The 16,395-nt window shown below is 48.4% G+C and overlaps 1 protein-coding gene across 1 annotated transcript in view; it reads right to left on the bottom strand.

Moving 5' to 3' along the window:
* Positions 1-931: 931 nt before the first annotated feature.
* The window catches only part of ARPC1A (actin related protein 2/3 complex subunit 1A), a 41,067-nt gene continuing 25,603 nt past the window's right edge, over positions 932-16,395 (bottom strand). Inside the window, exons 6-10 of the mRNA XM_054497166.2 lie at positions 13,172-13,384; positions 8,853-8,928; positions 7,507-7,700; positions 3,604-3,694; positions 932-1,317 (exon numbers count right to left, since the gene is read on the bottom strand). Coding sequence (XP_054353141.1) covers positions 1,279-1,317; positions 3,604-3,694; positions 7,507-7,700; positions 8,853-8,928; positions 13,172-13,384 — 613 coding nt within the window. The 3' untranslated portion in view covers positions 932-1,278. The remainder of the gene's footprint in view (positions 1,318-3,603; positions 3,695-7,506; positions 7,701-8,852; positions 8,929-13,171; positions 13,385-16,395) is intronic.

Below are 16,395 nucleotides of genomic sequence, written 5' to 3'. Positions count from 1 at the left end.
TTTACTTATTTTGCTTTTCTTTATCCTTGTACCTCTTAAGATTCTCTGCCATGGAATGTCAAACTTCATGTCTCATCATGATGAAAGTAGCTCAGTGTGGGCACAATCATCTCTAAGCCAAGATGCTGACTTTCCCCTTTCCCACCCCCTTGCACACCCCCCGCAGCGTACCCTTGGCAGGTGCACTGCTAACAGTGGGCTGCTGTGCTGTGGGCACCGGGCCCCGGGGCCTCCCAGGGCAGGCTCCCATTCGGGCTTGGTTGCTCAGTGGAGGTGGGCTTCTCTGTTGCTCACATGCAAGATGGGAACGGTGTACCTCTGACAGGGCTTGGCTGTGTGTCCCTTCCGAATCTCATGTTGAAATGCGATCCTCAGTGTTGGGGTGGGGCCTGGTGGGCGGTGTTTGGGTCATGGGGCGGATCCCTCATGAATGGCTTGGTGCCCCCTGGCAGGAATGAGTGTGTTCTCACTCTGTGACCTGGTTGTTTCAAGGAGCCTGGTCCTCCCCACTCTCTCTTGCATCCTCTCCGGCCATGGGACACGCCTGCTTCCCCTTCGCCTTCCGCCATGAGTAAAACCTTCCTGAGGCTTCCCCAAAAGCAGACGCAGGCACCATGCTTCTTGTCCAACCGGCAGAACCGTGTGCCAAATAAATCTTTTTTCTTAAACAAATGACCCAGCCTCAGGTATTCCTTTATTGCAATGCAAAACAGACCGACACAACCTACTTTGCAGAAATATTGCAATGTTCAGAAATGGTTCTCTCTCACCCCTCACTAAATGGTGCTTTTTGGTTCAAGGTTGTATAGAATGGTGCAATTTAAGAAACCAACGATCTAAGATTTTGCCTAAAAAAAAACCGAATCGAATGAAGAATTCACTCATATTTTTCTACTAAAAATTGAAATACTACAAGGAAACAAAACCAAAACCACATTCAGTTCTTTTATTTAATTTTCTAGTGGACAATTTACATATCTCCCTCACCCTGTCTTTTAAGTTAGTGTGACAATTTTCCATAATAAACTACTTAAAGAGAAGCTTTGGTCAAGAATGGAATGAAATCGCAAAAAAAAAAAACAAAAAAAAAACCAAAAAAAATTACTGCCTTAAAAAAACCAACACTTTCACCAATTTTATATTCAAACAAAACCACACGGCATTGGCGTGATATGTGTTTTCAGTGTTTCCTTGGGGCTGGCTTCCTCGCCATCGTGCCACGGCACAGCTGCGGTCGGCCACAGTTTGTCATGCTGGATGGCGGAGGCTCACTCAGCTTCACATTATCCGGAGGCCCTGGATGGAAGACTCGAGGGTCTTGGAAAAGGTGGGAAGAGCACTGATGTCACTGAGGAGTGTCCAACCCGAGGTAGGTATCACACCACTCCCTCCTCCTCGGGGAAGGTGCTGCCTGTCCCCACCCTGAACCTGGCCCTGCCCCACCTGAAACAGGATCTCCCAGGACTCACCCCGCAGAGACACTCCAGGCTGGGGCTCCCCCTGCTGGCTCCTCCAGGCCAGGTGTGCCTTTTCCCCACTGCCCCACACACAGGCTCTGGGCACACTCCTCACTCCTTTGTGTGGTTGTTTTTTTGTTTTGTTTTGTTTTGTTTTTGAGATAGGGTCTTGCTCTGTTGCCCCAGGCTGGAGTGCAGTGGTGTGACCACAGCTCACTGCAGCCTCCAACTCCTGGGCTTGAGTGATCCTCCTGCCTCAGCTTCTCAAGTAGCTGGGACTAATGGCATGCATCACTGCACCTGGTTTTTAAAAATACATATATGTATATTTTTAAATAGAGACAGGGTCTCACTATGTTGCCCAGGCTGGTCTCAAACTCCTACACTCAAGACAGGGAAGTAGGGAGGAGAAACAAGCCTCAGCTTCCCAAAGTGCTGGGATTACAGGAGTGGGTCAGCACCTGGCTGCACCTGGCTTTTTTATAGAGATGGGGTCACGCTATGTTGCCCAAACTGGTCTCAAACTCCTGGCCTCAAGTGATTCTCCCACCTCGGCCTCCCAACGTGCTGGGATGACTGGCATGAGCCACTGCACCTGGCTACCTAGAGCTCTTTTTTCTAGTTCCATCCGTGCTTCCGGAGGACCACACCATGGGCAGCGCCTCAAAGGCGGTGTGTGCTCTCTGAAGCCCAGGGTTGGCCTGGGTGTGCTGCACTTGCAACTCAGGATGCTCACCTGTGCTTTCTCAACTCACAGTCCCCTCCCCTCCAAAACCCATCGCAGCTCAGGATGCCGCTCAGGTGCAACCTTTTCCCTGCAGTCCATGTAACCCCCCAGATTCATCTGTGTGAAAATAGAGGCACTGGCTTCTCTTCTGAGCTCTGCCGAATCCCCTACCCAGCCCCCGTGTCCACCTCTCTCTTCTACCAGACAGGCTCGTTCGGATTGGATATTCTCAGTGCTCAGCACCATGCATGGCACCCAGGAGATACTTAGTAGATGTTTATTAAATTAATTAGTGTCAGCCATAAATATATATCTATATAGTTAAACCTGGGCTGGTATCCAATAGGGCCTGTTTCCAAAACAGCACTCCATTTTTCCCCAATGAGTAAATAGACATCTAGAAGTAAAAATTTCAGTTCACTGAGAATGTACCATTCTTCTGCGGATGACTTTTAGGTTTTAAAGAGATCTCCGGCTGGGTACAGTGGCTCACACCTGTAATCCCAGCACTTTGGGAGGCTGAGGCAGGTGGATCACCTGAGGTTAGGAGCTCGAGACCAGCATGTCCAACATGGAGAAACCCCATCTCTACTAAAAACACAAAATTAGCTGGGCGTGGTGGCACATGCCCATAATCCCAGCTACTTGGGAGGATGAGGCAGGAGAATCGCTTGAACCCCAGAGGCGGAGGTTGTGGTGAGCCGAGATTCCGCCATTGCACTCCAGCCTGGGCAACAAGAGCAAAACTCTGTCTCAAAAAAAAAAAAAAAAAAAAAAGAGAGAGAGATCTCCAAGGCTGGCGCGGTGGCTCACGCCTGTAATCCCACCACTTTGAGAGGCCAAGGTGGGCAGCTCACACGAGGCCAGGAGTTCAAGACCAGCTTGGCCAACATGGTGAAACCCTGTCTGTACTAAAAATACAAAAAACAGCCGGGCGTTGTAGTGTGCTCCTGTAATCCCAACTACTTGGGAGACTGAGGCAGGAGAATCGCTCCTACCCGGGAGGCGGAGGTTGCAGTGAGCCAATATTGCACCACTGCACTGCAGCCTGGGCGATAGAACAAGACTCCATCTCAAAAAGAAAGAAAAAAAAATAAGAGAGAGATTTCTAGTTTAATGTCTTACATTAGGACATTAAACTGTATACTAGATTTAACATTTTGTTTCAAGAAATGAGAAACATTCTTCTCACAAGAGTTTTGTAAAAATATTCGCGGGGCGTGGTGGTGCATGCCTGCTGTGCCAGCTGCTTGGGAGGCTGAGGTGGGAGGGCTGCTGGAGGCAAGGAGTTGGTGGCTGCAGTGAGCCATGATTGCGCCACTGGACTCCAGCCTGGGTGGCAGAGAAGGAGCCTATCTCTTAAAAAAAAAAAAAAAAGTTTTAACACAAACAAAATTTGTTCTGTTAGGTAGAAAATACCTTGAAATCCCAAATTGTCATGGCTCCATCGATGCCAGTAGTGCAAAATTTGCGACAATCTTGCTTGTCCACCTCATAAATAGAGACTTGACTGAAAAAAAGCAAAGCAAAAGAGATCGTAAGGTATGTAGTGGAAGTGAATACAACATTCCTGACTAATAGTGTAAGGGCAGCTTAAGGAAATGAATTATCTTCTTCTTTATTTTTTAAATAGAGATGGGATGGGGGTCTCATTATGTTGCCCAGGCTGGTCTTGAACTCCTGGGCTCAAGTGATCCTCCTGCCTCAGTCTCCCAAAATGCTGGGATTACAGGCGTGAGCCACCACGCTCCGCCAGGAAATGAATTATCTTTTAACTCCTGATTATGAACTTGTCCACGAACATTAGGCTGCAACAATCTGGCTCAGAAAATACCCCAAAGCATATTATTACCAGAAGTCCAGGAAAGACAAAACTGGCAAGGGGAGAAGTTAAGAACCTGCCTTAGTTAGAGTGACCTGGGGAAGCAGGAATGACCCAGCCCACACAGCACTCAAATGCTGGGAGCAGGTTGTGGGTAGGACCACAGCCATGGCGAAAACAGTATTTTTGTTTGTTTTTAAATAAACCAGAGGCATGATGAAGCATGACTGAATTCCAACTGGCTCCGAACAAAACCTCTCAAATCAGCCTCTAAGACAGCCAGTGTAGATAAGCCAACAGCCCTCCTTGAGTCTGAAGTGAATCATAAATGTTAGCAGCAGACGCACCACCAGATTCCCACCAAGCCAAGCAGGGGAACAGATAAATGAAACAACTTGTCTTAGCCTAATTATCTGGAAAGCTTTCAAGACAATCACCCATTGCTCAGACAATATTTTTCTTTCTCCTCTGAGATGTCTAGAACTTAACCCCCCTTCCCCGACGCTGGGAAGGGGATGGCAAACTATGGCACACACTGCCTATTCCTGTACAGCCTGTGAGTTTAAAAAAAAAAAAAAAGGCCTGGTGCGGTGGCTTACGCCTATAATCCCAGCACTCTGGGAGGCCAAGGTGGGCGGATCACGAGGTCAGGAGATCGAGACCATCCTGACTAACACAGTGAAACCCCATCTCTACTAAAAGATAAAAAAAAAAAAATTAGCCAGGCATGGTGGTGGGCGCCTGTAGTCCCAGCTACTGGGGAAGCTGAGGCGGGAGAATGGTGTGAACCCAGGAGGTGGAGCTTGCAGTGAGCCAAGATCGTGCCACTGCACTCCATGCACTCCAGCCTGGGCGACAGAGACTCCGTCTCAAAAAAAAAAAAAAAAAAAAAAAAGGGGGTTTTACATTTTTATTTTATTTATTTATTTATTTATTGAGATGGAGTCTCACTCTGTCACTCAGGCTGGAGTGCAGTGGCGCGATCTCGGCTCACCGCAACCTCTACCTCCCAGGTTCAAGGAATTCTCCTGCCTCAGCCTCCCGAGTAGCTGGGATTACAAGCCCCTGCCACCAGGCTGGCGAATTTTTGTATTTTTAGTAGAGACGGGGTTTTGCCGTGTTGGTCAGGCTGGTCTTGACCTCCTGACCTCAAGTGATCCACCCACCTTAAGCTCCCAAAGTGCTGGGATTACAGGCGTGAGCCTCTGCACCCGACCCAGCTTTTACATTTTTAAATAGCTGGAAAAAAATTAAAAGGAGACTATTATCTCATGAAGTGAAAATTACATGAAATTCAAATTTGAGTGTCCATAAAGTTTGACGGGAACGCAGCCACCTCATTCGTTTACATCGTCTGTGCCTGCTTTCTTGCCACAACCAGAGTTCAGTAGTTGCAACAGAGACCTATGGCCTCTCGGAGTCTAAAATATTTACTATCTGGTCCTTTACAGAAAAAGTTAGCTGACACAGCTCTAGTGCAAAGAGCACCTAATTTCTGCAAATAAAAGTAGACTAATCAGCAAGGGTTTGTCTTTTCATTTTTCACCTAGAAGTGTCAGAGAGGCAATGAGAGCTGTTTCTTTCCTTAACACTTGGTCTGTATAGAAACGTAAGAGAAACTCACAAGAAGTAACTTGGAGTCATTCAAGACAGAGAAACCTAAAGAATGGAGAAAAGGTGAGTTTTGCTATAGAAGGAGAAACCTGAAGAATGTGGAGAAAAGGTAAGTTTTGCTATGCCTTCAGGTTCTTTTTTTTTTTGAGATAGGATCTCACAGTGTGGCCCAGGCTGAAGTACAGTGGCACAATCACAGCTCACTCCTCCCAAGTAGCTGGACTACAGGTGCGTGCCAACACAGTCAGCTAACTTTTAAAATTTTTTTTGTAGAGATGGGGTCTTGCTATGCTGCCCAGGATAGTACCGAACTGCTGGCCTCAAGTGATCCTCCTGCCTTGGCTTCCCAAAATGCTAGCATTAGAGGTGTGAGCCATGGTGCCAGGCCTCTGGTTCTCATTTTTCAATAGAGCATTTGCAGCCTATTTTACTTATAGCTGCCCCTTCTCCGCTGAAGATGAAGCACAACCTGCATTTCATCGTAATTCTCTCAAACAGGAAGTCTAGAGGTTTCCGCCACTCCTCCCACCATCAATACCACAATAAGATTCTCAACATAAAAGGCTTCTCAGTAAGGGAAACTCCCATGGGACCCAACTCTGAACACAGTCATTTAGAATATCAAGCATATATTTCTCCTTCAGGCGCCTTTTTTTTTTTTTTTGAGACGGAGTCTCACTCTGTCACCCAGGCTGGAGTGCAGTGGCTTAAATCTTGGCCCACTGCAACCTCCACCTGCCCAGTTCAAGCGATTCTCCTGCCTCAGCCTGCCGAGTAGCTGGGATTATAGGTGTGCACCACCACACCAAGCTAATTTTTGTATTTTTTAGTAGAGATGGGGTTTTGCCATGTTGACAAGGCTGGTCTCGAACTCCTGACAAGTGATCTGCCTGCCTCGGCCTCCCAAAGTGCTGGGATTAAAGGTGTGAGCCATCATGCCCAGCCTCTCCTCTAGACCTTAAAAATCAAATTTTCAGGCCAGGCACGGTGGCTTACGCCTGTAATCCCAGCAATTTGGGAGGCTGAGGTGGGTGGATCACCTGAGGTCAGGAGTTTGAAACCAGGCTGGCCAATAGGGTGAAACTCCGTCTCTACTAAAAATACAAAAAATTAGCCAGGTGTGGTGGCACACGCCTGTAATCCCAGCTTCTTGGGAGGCTGAGGCAGGAGAATTGCTTGAACCTGGGAGGCAGAGGTTGCAGTGAGCCGAGATCACGGCATTGCACTCCAGCCTGGGCAACAGAACGAGACTCTGTCTCAAAAAAAAAAAAAAAAAAAAAAAGAAAAGAAAAATCGAACTTTCTGGACAAAACACAATTCTGTTGTCTTACGTAATTACATATACCTGATGAAAACCCAGTCGAGACACTCCTCAGCTTTGTCATCATGATGCTAAGAAATTCTGTTCCTTTAATTAAATAATCTTCTTATTTGTATCCATGACTTGAAACGACAGCTCAGCTACAGTTACCTTTTCCAACAGGCTGTAGCTTCGCTTTCTATTATGTGTGCACTACTGTGGGAACGCAGCATTCAGGAAAGTCTCCTTTTGTTCTCGAGTAGCTGAGAAAGGGTACCCTAGGAAGCGGCTGCCCTGAGGCCCCACCACCTCAGATTGAAACAAGGTCTGCACTGCTCCTGCTGGCTGCTGCCTTGTAATCTGCACCTTGAAGGACAGAATGACCAGGTGGTAGCGACTCCCTCCCTACCACGAGCTGGAAATGAGAGCCTGGCGGTCGGGAAGATACAGACTTCTTGCTGCGCTTGTCCCTGAAGGAACGTCTGGGCCTGCAGGGCATAGAGCTTTTGTAGCAACCCAGTAAGGAAACAGCGAGGGGCAGGAGGGCACCTTGTCACCTGACCACCTCTCTACAGACGGCACCTACGTGATGCTATTCTGGTGCAGCGTCTCCAAGGCCGTGTTGCGGTCCTCAGTCGTGGCTCTCTTGTCCATGTTGCGGAAGCGTTCCATGGCAGACATGTTGCGCTGGATGCTCTGTTTTGGGATGTCTAACTTGGAGACGAAGGTCAGGCAGCCGCGGTCATCATAGTTAAAGAGCATTGGGCAGCAGTCATGGCCCTGAAACAAGACTCAGTCAGTCCCTGGAAGATGCACTGCCCACCGCCCACCTCCTTGGCAGAGTGTTCACCAGGACAGGCCTCTCTTACTTTTTTCTTTTTTTTTTTTTTTGAGACCGAGTCTTGCTCTGTTGCCCAGGCTAGAGTGCAGTGGCACAATCTCAGCTCACCGCAACCTCTGCTTCCCGGGTTCAAGTAATTCTCCTGCCTCAGCCTCCCAAGCAGCTGGGATTACAGGCGTGTGCCACCATGCCTGGCTAATTTTTGTGTTTTTAGTAGAGACGGGGTTTCACCGTGTTGGCTAGGCTGGTCTTGACCTCCCAACCTCAAGTGAACCACCTGCCTTGGCCTCCCAAAGTGCTGGGACTACAGGCGTGAGCCATCGCGCCCCACCCCCTCTTACTCTTAAAAGTGAGCAGCCAGGCACAGTGGCTCACGGCCGGGCACGGTGGCTCACACCTGTAATCCCAGCACTTTAGGAGGCCGAGGTGGGTGGATCACGAGGTCAGGAGATTGAGACCATCCTGGCTAACATGGTGAAACCCAATCTCTACTAAAAATAAAAAAAATTAGCCCGGCGAGGTGGTGGGCGCCTGTAGTGCCAGCTACTCGGGAGGCTGAGGCAGGAGAATGGCGTGAACCCGGGAGGCGGAGCTTGCAGTGAGCCGAGATCACGCCACTGCACTCCAGTCTGGGCGACAGAGCAAGACAGTCTCCAAAAAAAAAAAAAAAAAAAAGTGAGCTCTGAGGCTGGGCACGGTGGCTCACGCCCGCACTTTGGGAGGCCAAGGTGGGTGGATCACCTGAGGACAGGAGTTCGAGACCGGCCTGACCAACATGGAGAAACCCCGTCTCTACTAAAAATACAAAATTAGCCGGGTATGGTGGCGCATGCCTATATTCCCAGTTCCTCGGGAGGCTGAGGTGGGAGAATCACTTGAACCCGGGAGGCAGAGGTTGCGGTGAGTCAAGATCACCCATTGCACTCCAGCCTGGGCAACAAGAGCAAAACTCCATCTCAAAAAAAAAAAAGTGAGCTCTGTTTCTTCTAAAAAACTGTTCTGCTTTGTGCTAGGGTGACAGAGCACACATTGTTCCCTGTCTGAGCATCACATACAGTGCACCCCGAGGGAGAATGAAGAAAAATACTCACAGCAGCCACGACGCTGTTCTCTGAGACAAATGACACACTCAGGAGCGGCAGGAACTCCGTCTTCAGAGTTGAGACCCTGAACACAAGAACATTTGTTATCCCAAGATGCAACAGACTATTAGCTTCTTTACAGACACAGATGATGACAAAGGACCCATTCTCACAGGGGCTTCTGCAGTATCAACGGGCACTTATGTTGAAAAGGAGCCCCTGACCTCAACTTGCAGGCCTCGAGACAGGGGCGGCCCTGGGCTCCAGCTCCAGCCTGTGCTCTGCCTGCTTCTGAGGCCCCGCCCACTCACAACAAACTGGTTCCCAAAGCCCAGTCTTTGCATCACGCCCTTCCACCCCCAGCACAGCTCTAAAGGGATCACCCCCATGATCTCACGGTCCACTTTCCCAGGCCACTTCAGCCGAAAGCGGCTTCTCCCTGCTCTTAGCTCCTAGAGCTCTTCCTGTTACTATGACTTGACAGCAGACACCTGTGCTAGGACCTTCTCCTTGCCTGTGTTCACCAGAGCTCCGAGAGGGCTGTGACCACACAGATCTGTGCTGATGGCCAGGCACTGTGTTAGGAACTAGAGCTACCAAGATGAACCAAACGGTCTTAGCCAGGAGCTCACACTGCAATGGGCCATGTGTGTGTATGTGTGCCTGCAGGGACATGTGTGTGCATGTAGTTACTTGCTCTTGAATGTGGCAAAGAGATTACACAGATATGGCAGGCAAACACACTGGTTGATGAGTTAGGAGCACCTCACTTCATGCAAGAAACGATGCATTCAAAAGCTGACTGTGGCTGGGCATGGTGGCTCACACCTGTAATCTCAGCACTTTGAGAGGCTGAGGCAGAAGGATTGCTGGAGGCAGGAGTTTGAGATCAACCTGGACAACATAGTGAGACCCAGTCTCTACGAAAAATTAAAAAAAAAAAAAAATTAGCCTAGCGTGGTGGTGCACGTCTGTGGCTCCAGCTGCTTGAGAGGCTGAGGTGGGAGGAGAACTTGAGCTCGGGAGTTCCAGCCTGGGCGACAGAGAGTGTCTCTCTAAATTAAAAAATTAAAAAAAAGCTAACTGTATATGTCTCAGGACACACTTCATAAAGTTGGCATTGAATTGAAGAACTAATGTGTCATCTTAAGCCCTTAGTGCGGTATACCTGACTTTTACTACATGAGATATTTATGCTGGAGGAGCAGAAGGGTGGAGCATGTAATCTGACTTGCAGGACTGGAAAAGGGAAAGAAGTCAATACGAGGGTAGACAGGGACTTGTAATAAGCGTATGCTAAGCACTTACTGTGCCACAATAAACCATATAAAAATCAAGTAACGCTGGCATCAAAATACAAAAGTATTATCAAGTATCAAAAGGCAAATTACCAAATGTATACAAAAACGTATAAAATGTATAATATAATCTTATTTCTGTTAAAAATGAAAAGATATATAAGTGCCTGTTTATGTAAGGAAATTTTCTGAAAGACTACATTTTATAATGGAGGGGACAATCTTTCTTTTTTTTCTTTTTTTCTTTGAGACGGAGTCTCGCTCTGTTGCCCAGCCTAAAGTACAGTGGCGCGATCTTGGCTCACTGCAAGCTTTGCCTCCTGGGTTCACGCCATTCTCCTGCCTCAGCCTCCCGAGTAGCTGAGACTACAGGCGCCCGCCACCATGCCCGGCTAATTTTTGTATTTTTTGTAGACAGGGTTTCACTGTGTTAGCCAGGATGGTCTCGATCTCCTGACCTTGTGATCCGCCCGCTTCGGCCTCCCAAAGTGCTGAGATTACAGGTGTGAGCCACTGTGCCCGGCCTTTTTTTTTTTTTTTTTTTGAGACCAAGTCTTGCTCTTGTTGCCCAGGCTGGAGTGCAGTGGTGCGATCTCGGCTCATTGCAACCTCCGCCTCCTGGGTTCAAGGAATTCTCCTGCCTCAGCCTCCTGAGTAGCTGGGATTACAGGTGCATGCCACCACGCCTGGCTAATTTTTATACTTTTAGTAGAGATGGGGTTTCTCCATGTTGGCCAGGCTGGTCTCGAACTCCTCACCTGAGGTGATCCACCCGCCTCGGCCTCCCAAAGTGCTGGGATTACAGGCGTGAGCCACTGCACCCGGCCTGAGGGGATAATCTTTAAAAAAATATGTAAAACTAGCTAAAAAATGCACATTTAATCCTGTTAGGAAAAATATATCATGTCTGAAATATCATGCTGTTTACACTGGGTGACTCTTACTGACCTGACAGGGAGTAAAGGTCACCCAGTGTGATTGATTTTTGATACCCAAGTGGCCATGTCCATCACAAAACCTTTAATGGTGAGTTCCCTTTAGCTATCAATGGAAAAGGATTCACCAGGGAAGAACAAAGATTTATAAAAGAAGAAGGATTCCAATCTTCTCTCTTCCTCCAGCATATACTGAACAAAATGAAATCTGATGTCTGGCCAGGTACTTTATGGCTGAACAGACACGCCACTCACAAAGAAGCCACCGTAATTCAAGTCCTTCCAGCCATAGCAGAGAAGTGGCATAAACGCTTTTTAAGCCTTACTGAATGGAAGGCTCAAATTAATGAAGTCATCGTTCGCTGACTTCCCCCAGTAAGAATGTATCTCCTATTTAATTTAAGGCTGGTGAATGGCACTTACATTTTGTAAGGAATTCAGAGTAACAGACTAAACTAGACTTTTTTTTTTTTTTTTTTTTTTTTTTGAGATGGAGTCGTGCTCTGTTGCCCAGGCTGGAGTGCAATGGCATGATCTTGGTTCACTGCAACCTTCACCTCCTGGGTTCAAGTGATTCTCCTGCCTCAGCCTCCCGAGTAGCTGGGACTACAGGCACCCGCCACCATGCTGGGCTAATTTTTGTATTTTTGTAGAGACAGGGTTTCACCATGTTGGCCAGGCTGCTCTCGAACTCCTGACCTCAAGTGATCCACCCACCTTGGCCTCCCAAAGTGCTGGGATTATAGATGTGAGCCACTGTGCCCAGCTTAAAATGGCCCTTTTTAAGTGACCCTTATCAGTAGCAAACCAGGAGCGTTCTTGAAAGGAATCATTATCAGTACTTCCATTAAGAAGTATTTCTGGAAGACCTAGGTCTTTAAAATTTTCCAACCCGAGAATTTGTATCTGTGCCTGTCACGGTAAAAGCTGACTTGCAGTTTTTTTTTTTTTTTGAGACAGAGTTTTGCTCTTGTTGCCCAGGCTGGAGTGCAATGGCACAATCCCGGCTCATCACAACCTCTGCTTTTTGGGTTTAAGACATTCTCCAGCCTCAGCCTCCCCAGTAGCTGGGATTACAGGCATATGCCACTATGCCGGGCTGATTTTTTTTTTTTGAGATGGAGTTCTGCATTTGTTGCCCAGGCTGGAGTACACTGGTGCAATCTTGGCTCACTGCAACCTCCGCCTCTTGGGTTCAAGCAATTCTCCTGACTCAGCCTCCTGAGTTGCTGGGATTACAGGCATGTGCCACCACGTCCAGCTCATTTTCTGTATTTTTAGTAGAGACGGGGTTTCTCCATGTTAGTCAGGCTGGTCTCAAATTCCTGACCTCAAGTGATCCGACTGCCTCAGCCTCCCAAAGTGCTGGGATTATAGATGTGAGCTACTGCGGCTAATTTTTGTATTTTTAGTAGAGATAGGGTTTCACCACGTTGGCCAGGCTGGTATTGAACTCTTGACCTCAGGTGATCCACCTATGGCCTACCAAAGTACTGGGATTACAGGTGTGAGCCACTGTGCCCGACAAGGCTAATTTTTGTATTTTTAGTAGAGACGGGGTTTCACCATGTTGGCCAGGCTGGTCTTGAACTCTTGACCTCAGGTGATCTGCCAACAGCCTCTCAAAGTGCTGGGATTGTAGGCGTGAGCCACCAAGGCCTGCCTGCCTGCAGTTTTGATTGAGGTCCTTTTTTTTTGAGACGGAGTCTCGCTCTGTTGCCCAGGCTGGAGTGCAGTGGTATGATCTCGGCTTACTACAACCTCCACCTCCCAGGTCCAAGCAATTCTCTGCCTCAGCCTTCCGAGTAGCTGGGAGTACAGGCGCCTGCCACCACACCTGGCTAATTTTTTTATTTTTAGTAGAGACAGGGTTTCACCATCTTGGCCAGGCTGGTCTTGAACTCCTGACCTTGTGATCCACACACCTCGGCCTCCCAAAGTGCTGGGATTACAGGCATGAGCCACCACGCCTGGCCTGATTAAGGTTTTTATGTTTGTGCCCTGTGCTAACACCCCAGGAAGGGCAGTCCTGGTATAGCTGGTGAGAGATCCCACCCCTTGTTCCCTACCTTCCAAATGAAAGGCAAATACTCACTGCACACTTTTTGAGGCATCAGCAACAGACACGGTGCTGTCATGGCTGACCCAGGCCAGGCGGCTCCCACTGGCAGAGAAGCTGACCCCGTGGACCCAGCCACCAGTGCCACTGCCACCAAACTCCGACATCAGCTGCCCAAAAGGCATCTTGCTGCCCCAGGGCGTGCTGGCTGGCTTTTCATCCACTTCTTTGATGTAGGCAGAAAACACTCTGTTTAAAGGGCAGAGAGAAAAGGAAAAAGCAAATGAAAATATACGTATATAGAAACAGGCCATAGGCAGCTGCCACAAGGAATCTCAAAATGCAAAGTGGTTGACTCATTAAAAAAAAAATAAAACATGAGCTGGGCACGGTGGCTCAGGCCTGTAATCCTAGCACTTTGGGAGGCCTAGGTGGGTGGATCACCCGAGCTCGGGAGTTCGAGACCAGCCTGACTAACATGGAGAAACCTCATCTCTACTAAAAATACACAATTAGCCAAGCGTGGTGGCACATGCCTGTAATCCCAGCTACTCAGGAGGCTGAGACAGGAGAATCGCGTGAACCCGGGAGGTGGAGATTGCAGTGAGCCGAGATCGCGCCATTGCACTCCAGCCTGGGCGACAAGAGTGAAACTCCATCTCAATAAATAAATAAATAAATAAATAAATAAATAAGGCCAGGCGCGGTGGCTCACACCTGTAATCCTAGCACTTTGGGAGGCTGAGGCGGGCGGATCACGAGGTCAGGAAATCGAGACCATCCTGGCTAATACAGTGAAACCCCGTCTTTACTAAAAATACAGAAAATTAGCCAGGTGTGGCGGCGGGTGCCTGTAGTCCCAGCTACTTGGGAGGCTGAGGCAGGAGAATGGCGTGAACCCAGGAGGCAGAGCTTGCAGTGAGCCAAGATCGTGCCACTGCACTCCAGGCTAGGCGACAGAGCGAGACACCATCTCAAAAATAAAATAAAATAAAATAAAAAATAAATCATGATAGGTAAATTCAGATATTCAAACCTCTCAAGTAACAGAATTATTGTTAGAGGTCTCTACAGGCCAACCCAAGTTTGACAAATCCATATTCTAGTATATATTTTTGGGGGACAACGTTCTGCTCTTGTTGCCCAGGCTGCAGTGCAATGGCATGATCTTGGCTCACCACAACCTCCACCTCCTGGGTTCAAGTGATTCTCCTGCCTCAGCCTCCCAAGTAGCTGGGATTACAGGCATGCACCACCACGCCTGGCTAATTTTGTATTTTTAGTAGAGACAAGGTTTCACCATGTTGACCAGGCTGGTCTTGAACTCCTGACCTCAGGTGATTCACCTGCCTTGGCCTCCCAAAGTGCTGGGATTACAGGCATGAGGCACCACGCCTGACCACCCCCCCCAACTTTTTTTTTTTTAAGAGATGGGGGTCTGGCTCTGTTGCCCGGGATGGAGTGTAGTGATGTGATCAAAGCTCACTGCAGCTAACTCCTGGGCTCAAGTGATCCTCCTGCCTCAGCCTCTCGAGTAGCTGGGACTACAGGTTCATATTATGCCCAGCTAATATTTTAAAATTTTTTGTAGAGATGGGGTCTTGCTATGTTGCCCAGGCTGGTCTCAAACTCCTGGGATCAGGTAATGCTCCTGCCTCAGCCTCCCAAAGTGCTGGGATTACAGATGTGTGCCACTGCGCCTAGCTAATCCATACTCTAGATACTATCAAAGCACCTACTGTGTGTCAGGCTCTGGGTGCCAGGTTCTGAAGTAGTGACCACAAAAGACCTGTCCTCATGAACTGCACATTCTGGGGAAATCTTGCTGTCCCATCCCTCCCTTGCCCACATGAGACCTTGCTAAATGGCCACAGCATTTCCTGTCTACCTTACCATCACTGTCTACACAGTACTCCAGGAAGCCTGCACCGTCAACGGTGGGAGAGCGGAAACTATTTGCCACCCCGCAAGAAACTAATGGTGTTGACCCTTTTAAAAACGTACCCCAAGAGAAAGCCAAGGGAGGCCGGTGACAAGGAGTGGGCAGGCTCCCTAGACCCTCAGGCCCACTGTCCAGTCTCTGTGGCAGGAATAGCTTAAGATGGAGGCAGGTCCTTTATAGGTGATGTCGCCCGTTTCCAGTAACTCACTCTTTTATCTAATTCCACACAGCTGTGTGTGAGGATGTTTTGGTCCAGAGTTAAGGGCAAAGGGGAACGGCTGGAAATCTACCCTTTAGGGCCCTTTCGCCCTCCAATGTGATTTCTACTTTGTACACCTTCTTCTCTTCAAAAAACTGCTGAACCTAAAGGCTCCCTAAAAGAACCGAGGTATCCCCCTTACCACCCCAAATGACAATGGCAGTACAGAGGCTCTGGAAGATGCCTGGCAGAGGACTGTGAGTTATATGAGGTTATATGACGAGACAGTAGAAACACTGTGCTTTAAATCTGCATCATGACAGCGGCTGCTTTAGTCTTAGAAGGCCAAGAAAGAACCAGTGGCTCTCAGCCACCAACTCGGGAACACGAATGGGACAGACCCATACCCACAGGACTGGGCCAGGCGCAGTGGCTCATGCCTGTAACTCCAGCACTTTGGGAGGCCGAGGCAGGTGGATAGCTCGAGGCCAGGCGTTTGAGACCAGCCTGGACAATATGGTGAAACCCCGTCTCTACTAAAATACCAAAAAAAAAATTAGCCAGGCATGGTGGTGCATGCCTGCAATCCCAGCTGCTTGGGAGGCTGAGGCATGAGAATCGCTTGAACCTGGGAGGCAGAGGTTGCAGTGAGCCAAGATCACACCACTGCACTCCAGCTTTTGTGACAGAGAAACTCGGGGAAATTAATATTAACAAAATAACTGCAACCTATTTTCACAACCATCAAAGAATCCAGGTGGTGTGGGTTAGTGCCACCTAGTTCTATTTTCCAATGACTCTGGTTAAGAAATCACAAGTAACACAGGTCCAGAATATCAAGTGCCTGGACACTCTCATGACCTCCATCTTCTCCGCCAAACTCCACCACATCTCTCTCTCTCTTTTTAAGCTTTGAGTATTCCTGGATATAAACCACTAGCCTGGTTTTCTGGGAATTCTCCACAGTTACTGAAGAAAGTGTATCGTAGCTGAGTGTAGTGGCTCATCCCTGTAAGCCCAGCACTTTGGGAGGCCAAGGCAGAAGGATTCTTTGAGCCCAGGAGTTTGAGACCAGCCTGGGCAACATAGTGAGACCCCATCTCTACAAAAAATAAACAA

The sequence above is a fragment of the Pongo pygmaeus genome, chromosome 6, assembly GCF_028885625.2.
Source record: "Pongo pygmaeus isolate AG05252 chromosome 6, NHGRI_mPonPyg2-v2.0_pri, whole genome shotgun sequence".
NCBI classification, from domain to species: Eukaryota; Metazoa; Chordata; class Mammalia; order Primates; family Hominidae; genus Pongo; species Pongo pygmaeus.
This window is presented reverse-complemented; position numbering and strand designations above follow the sequence as displayed.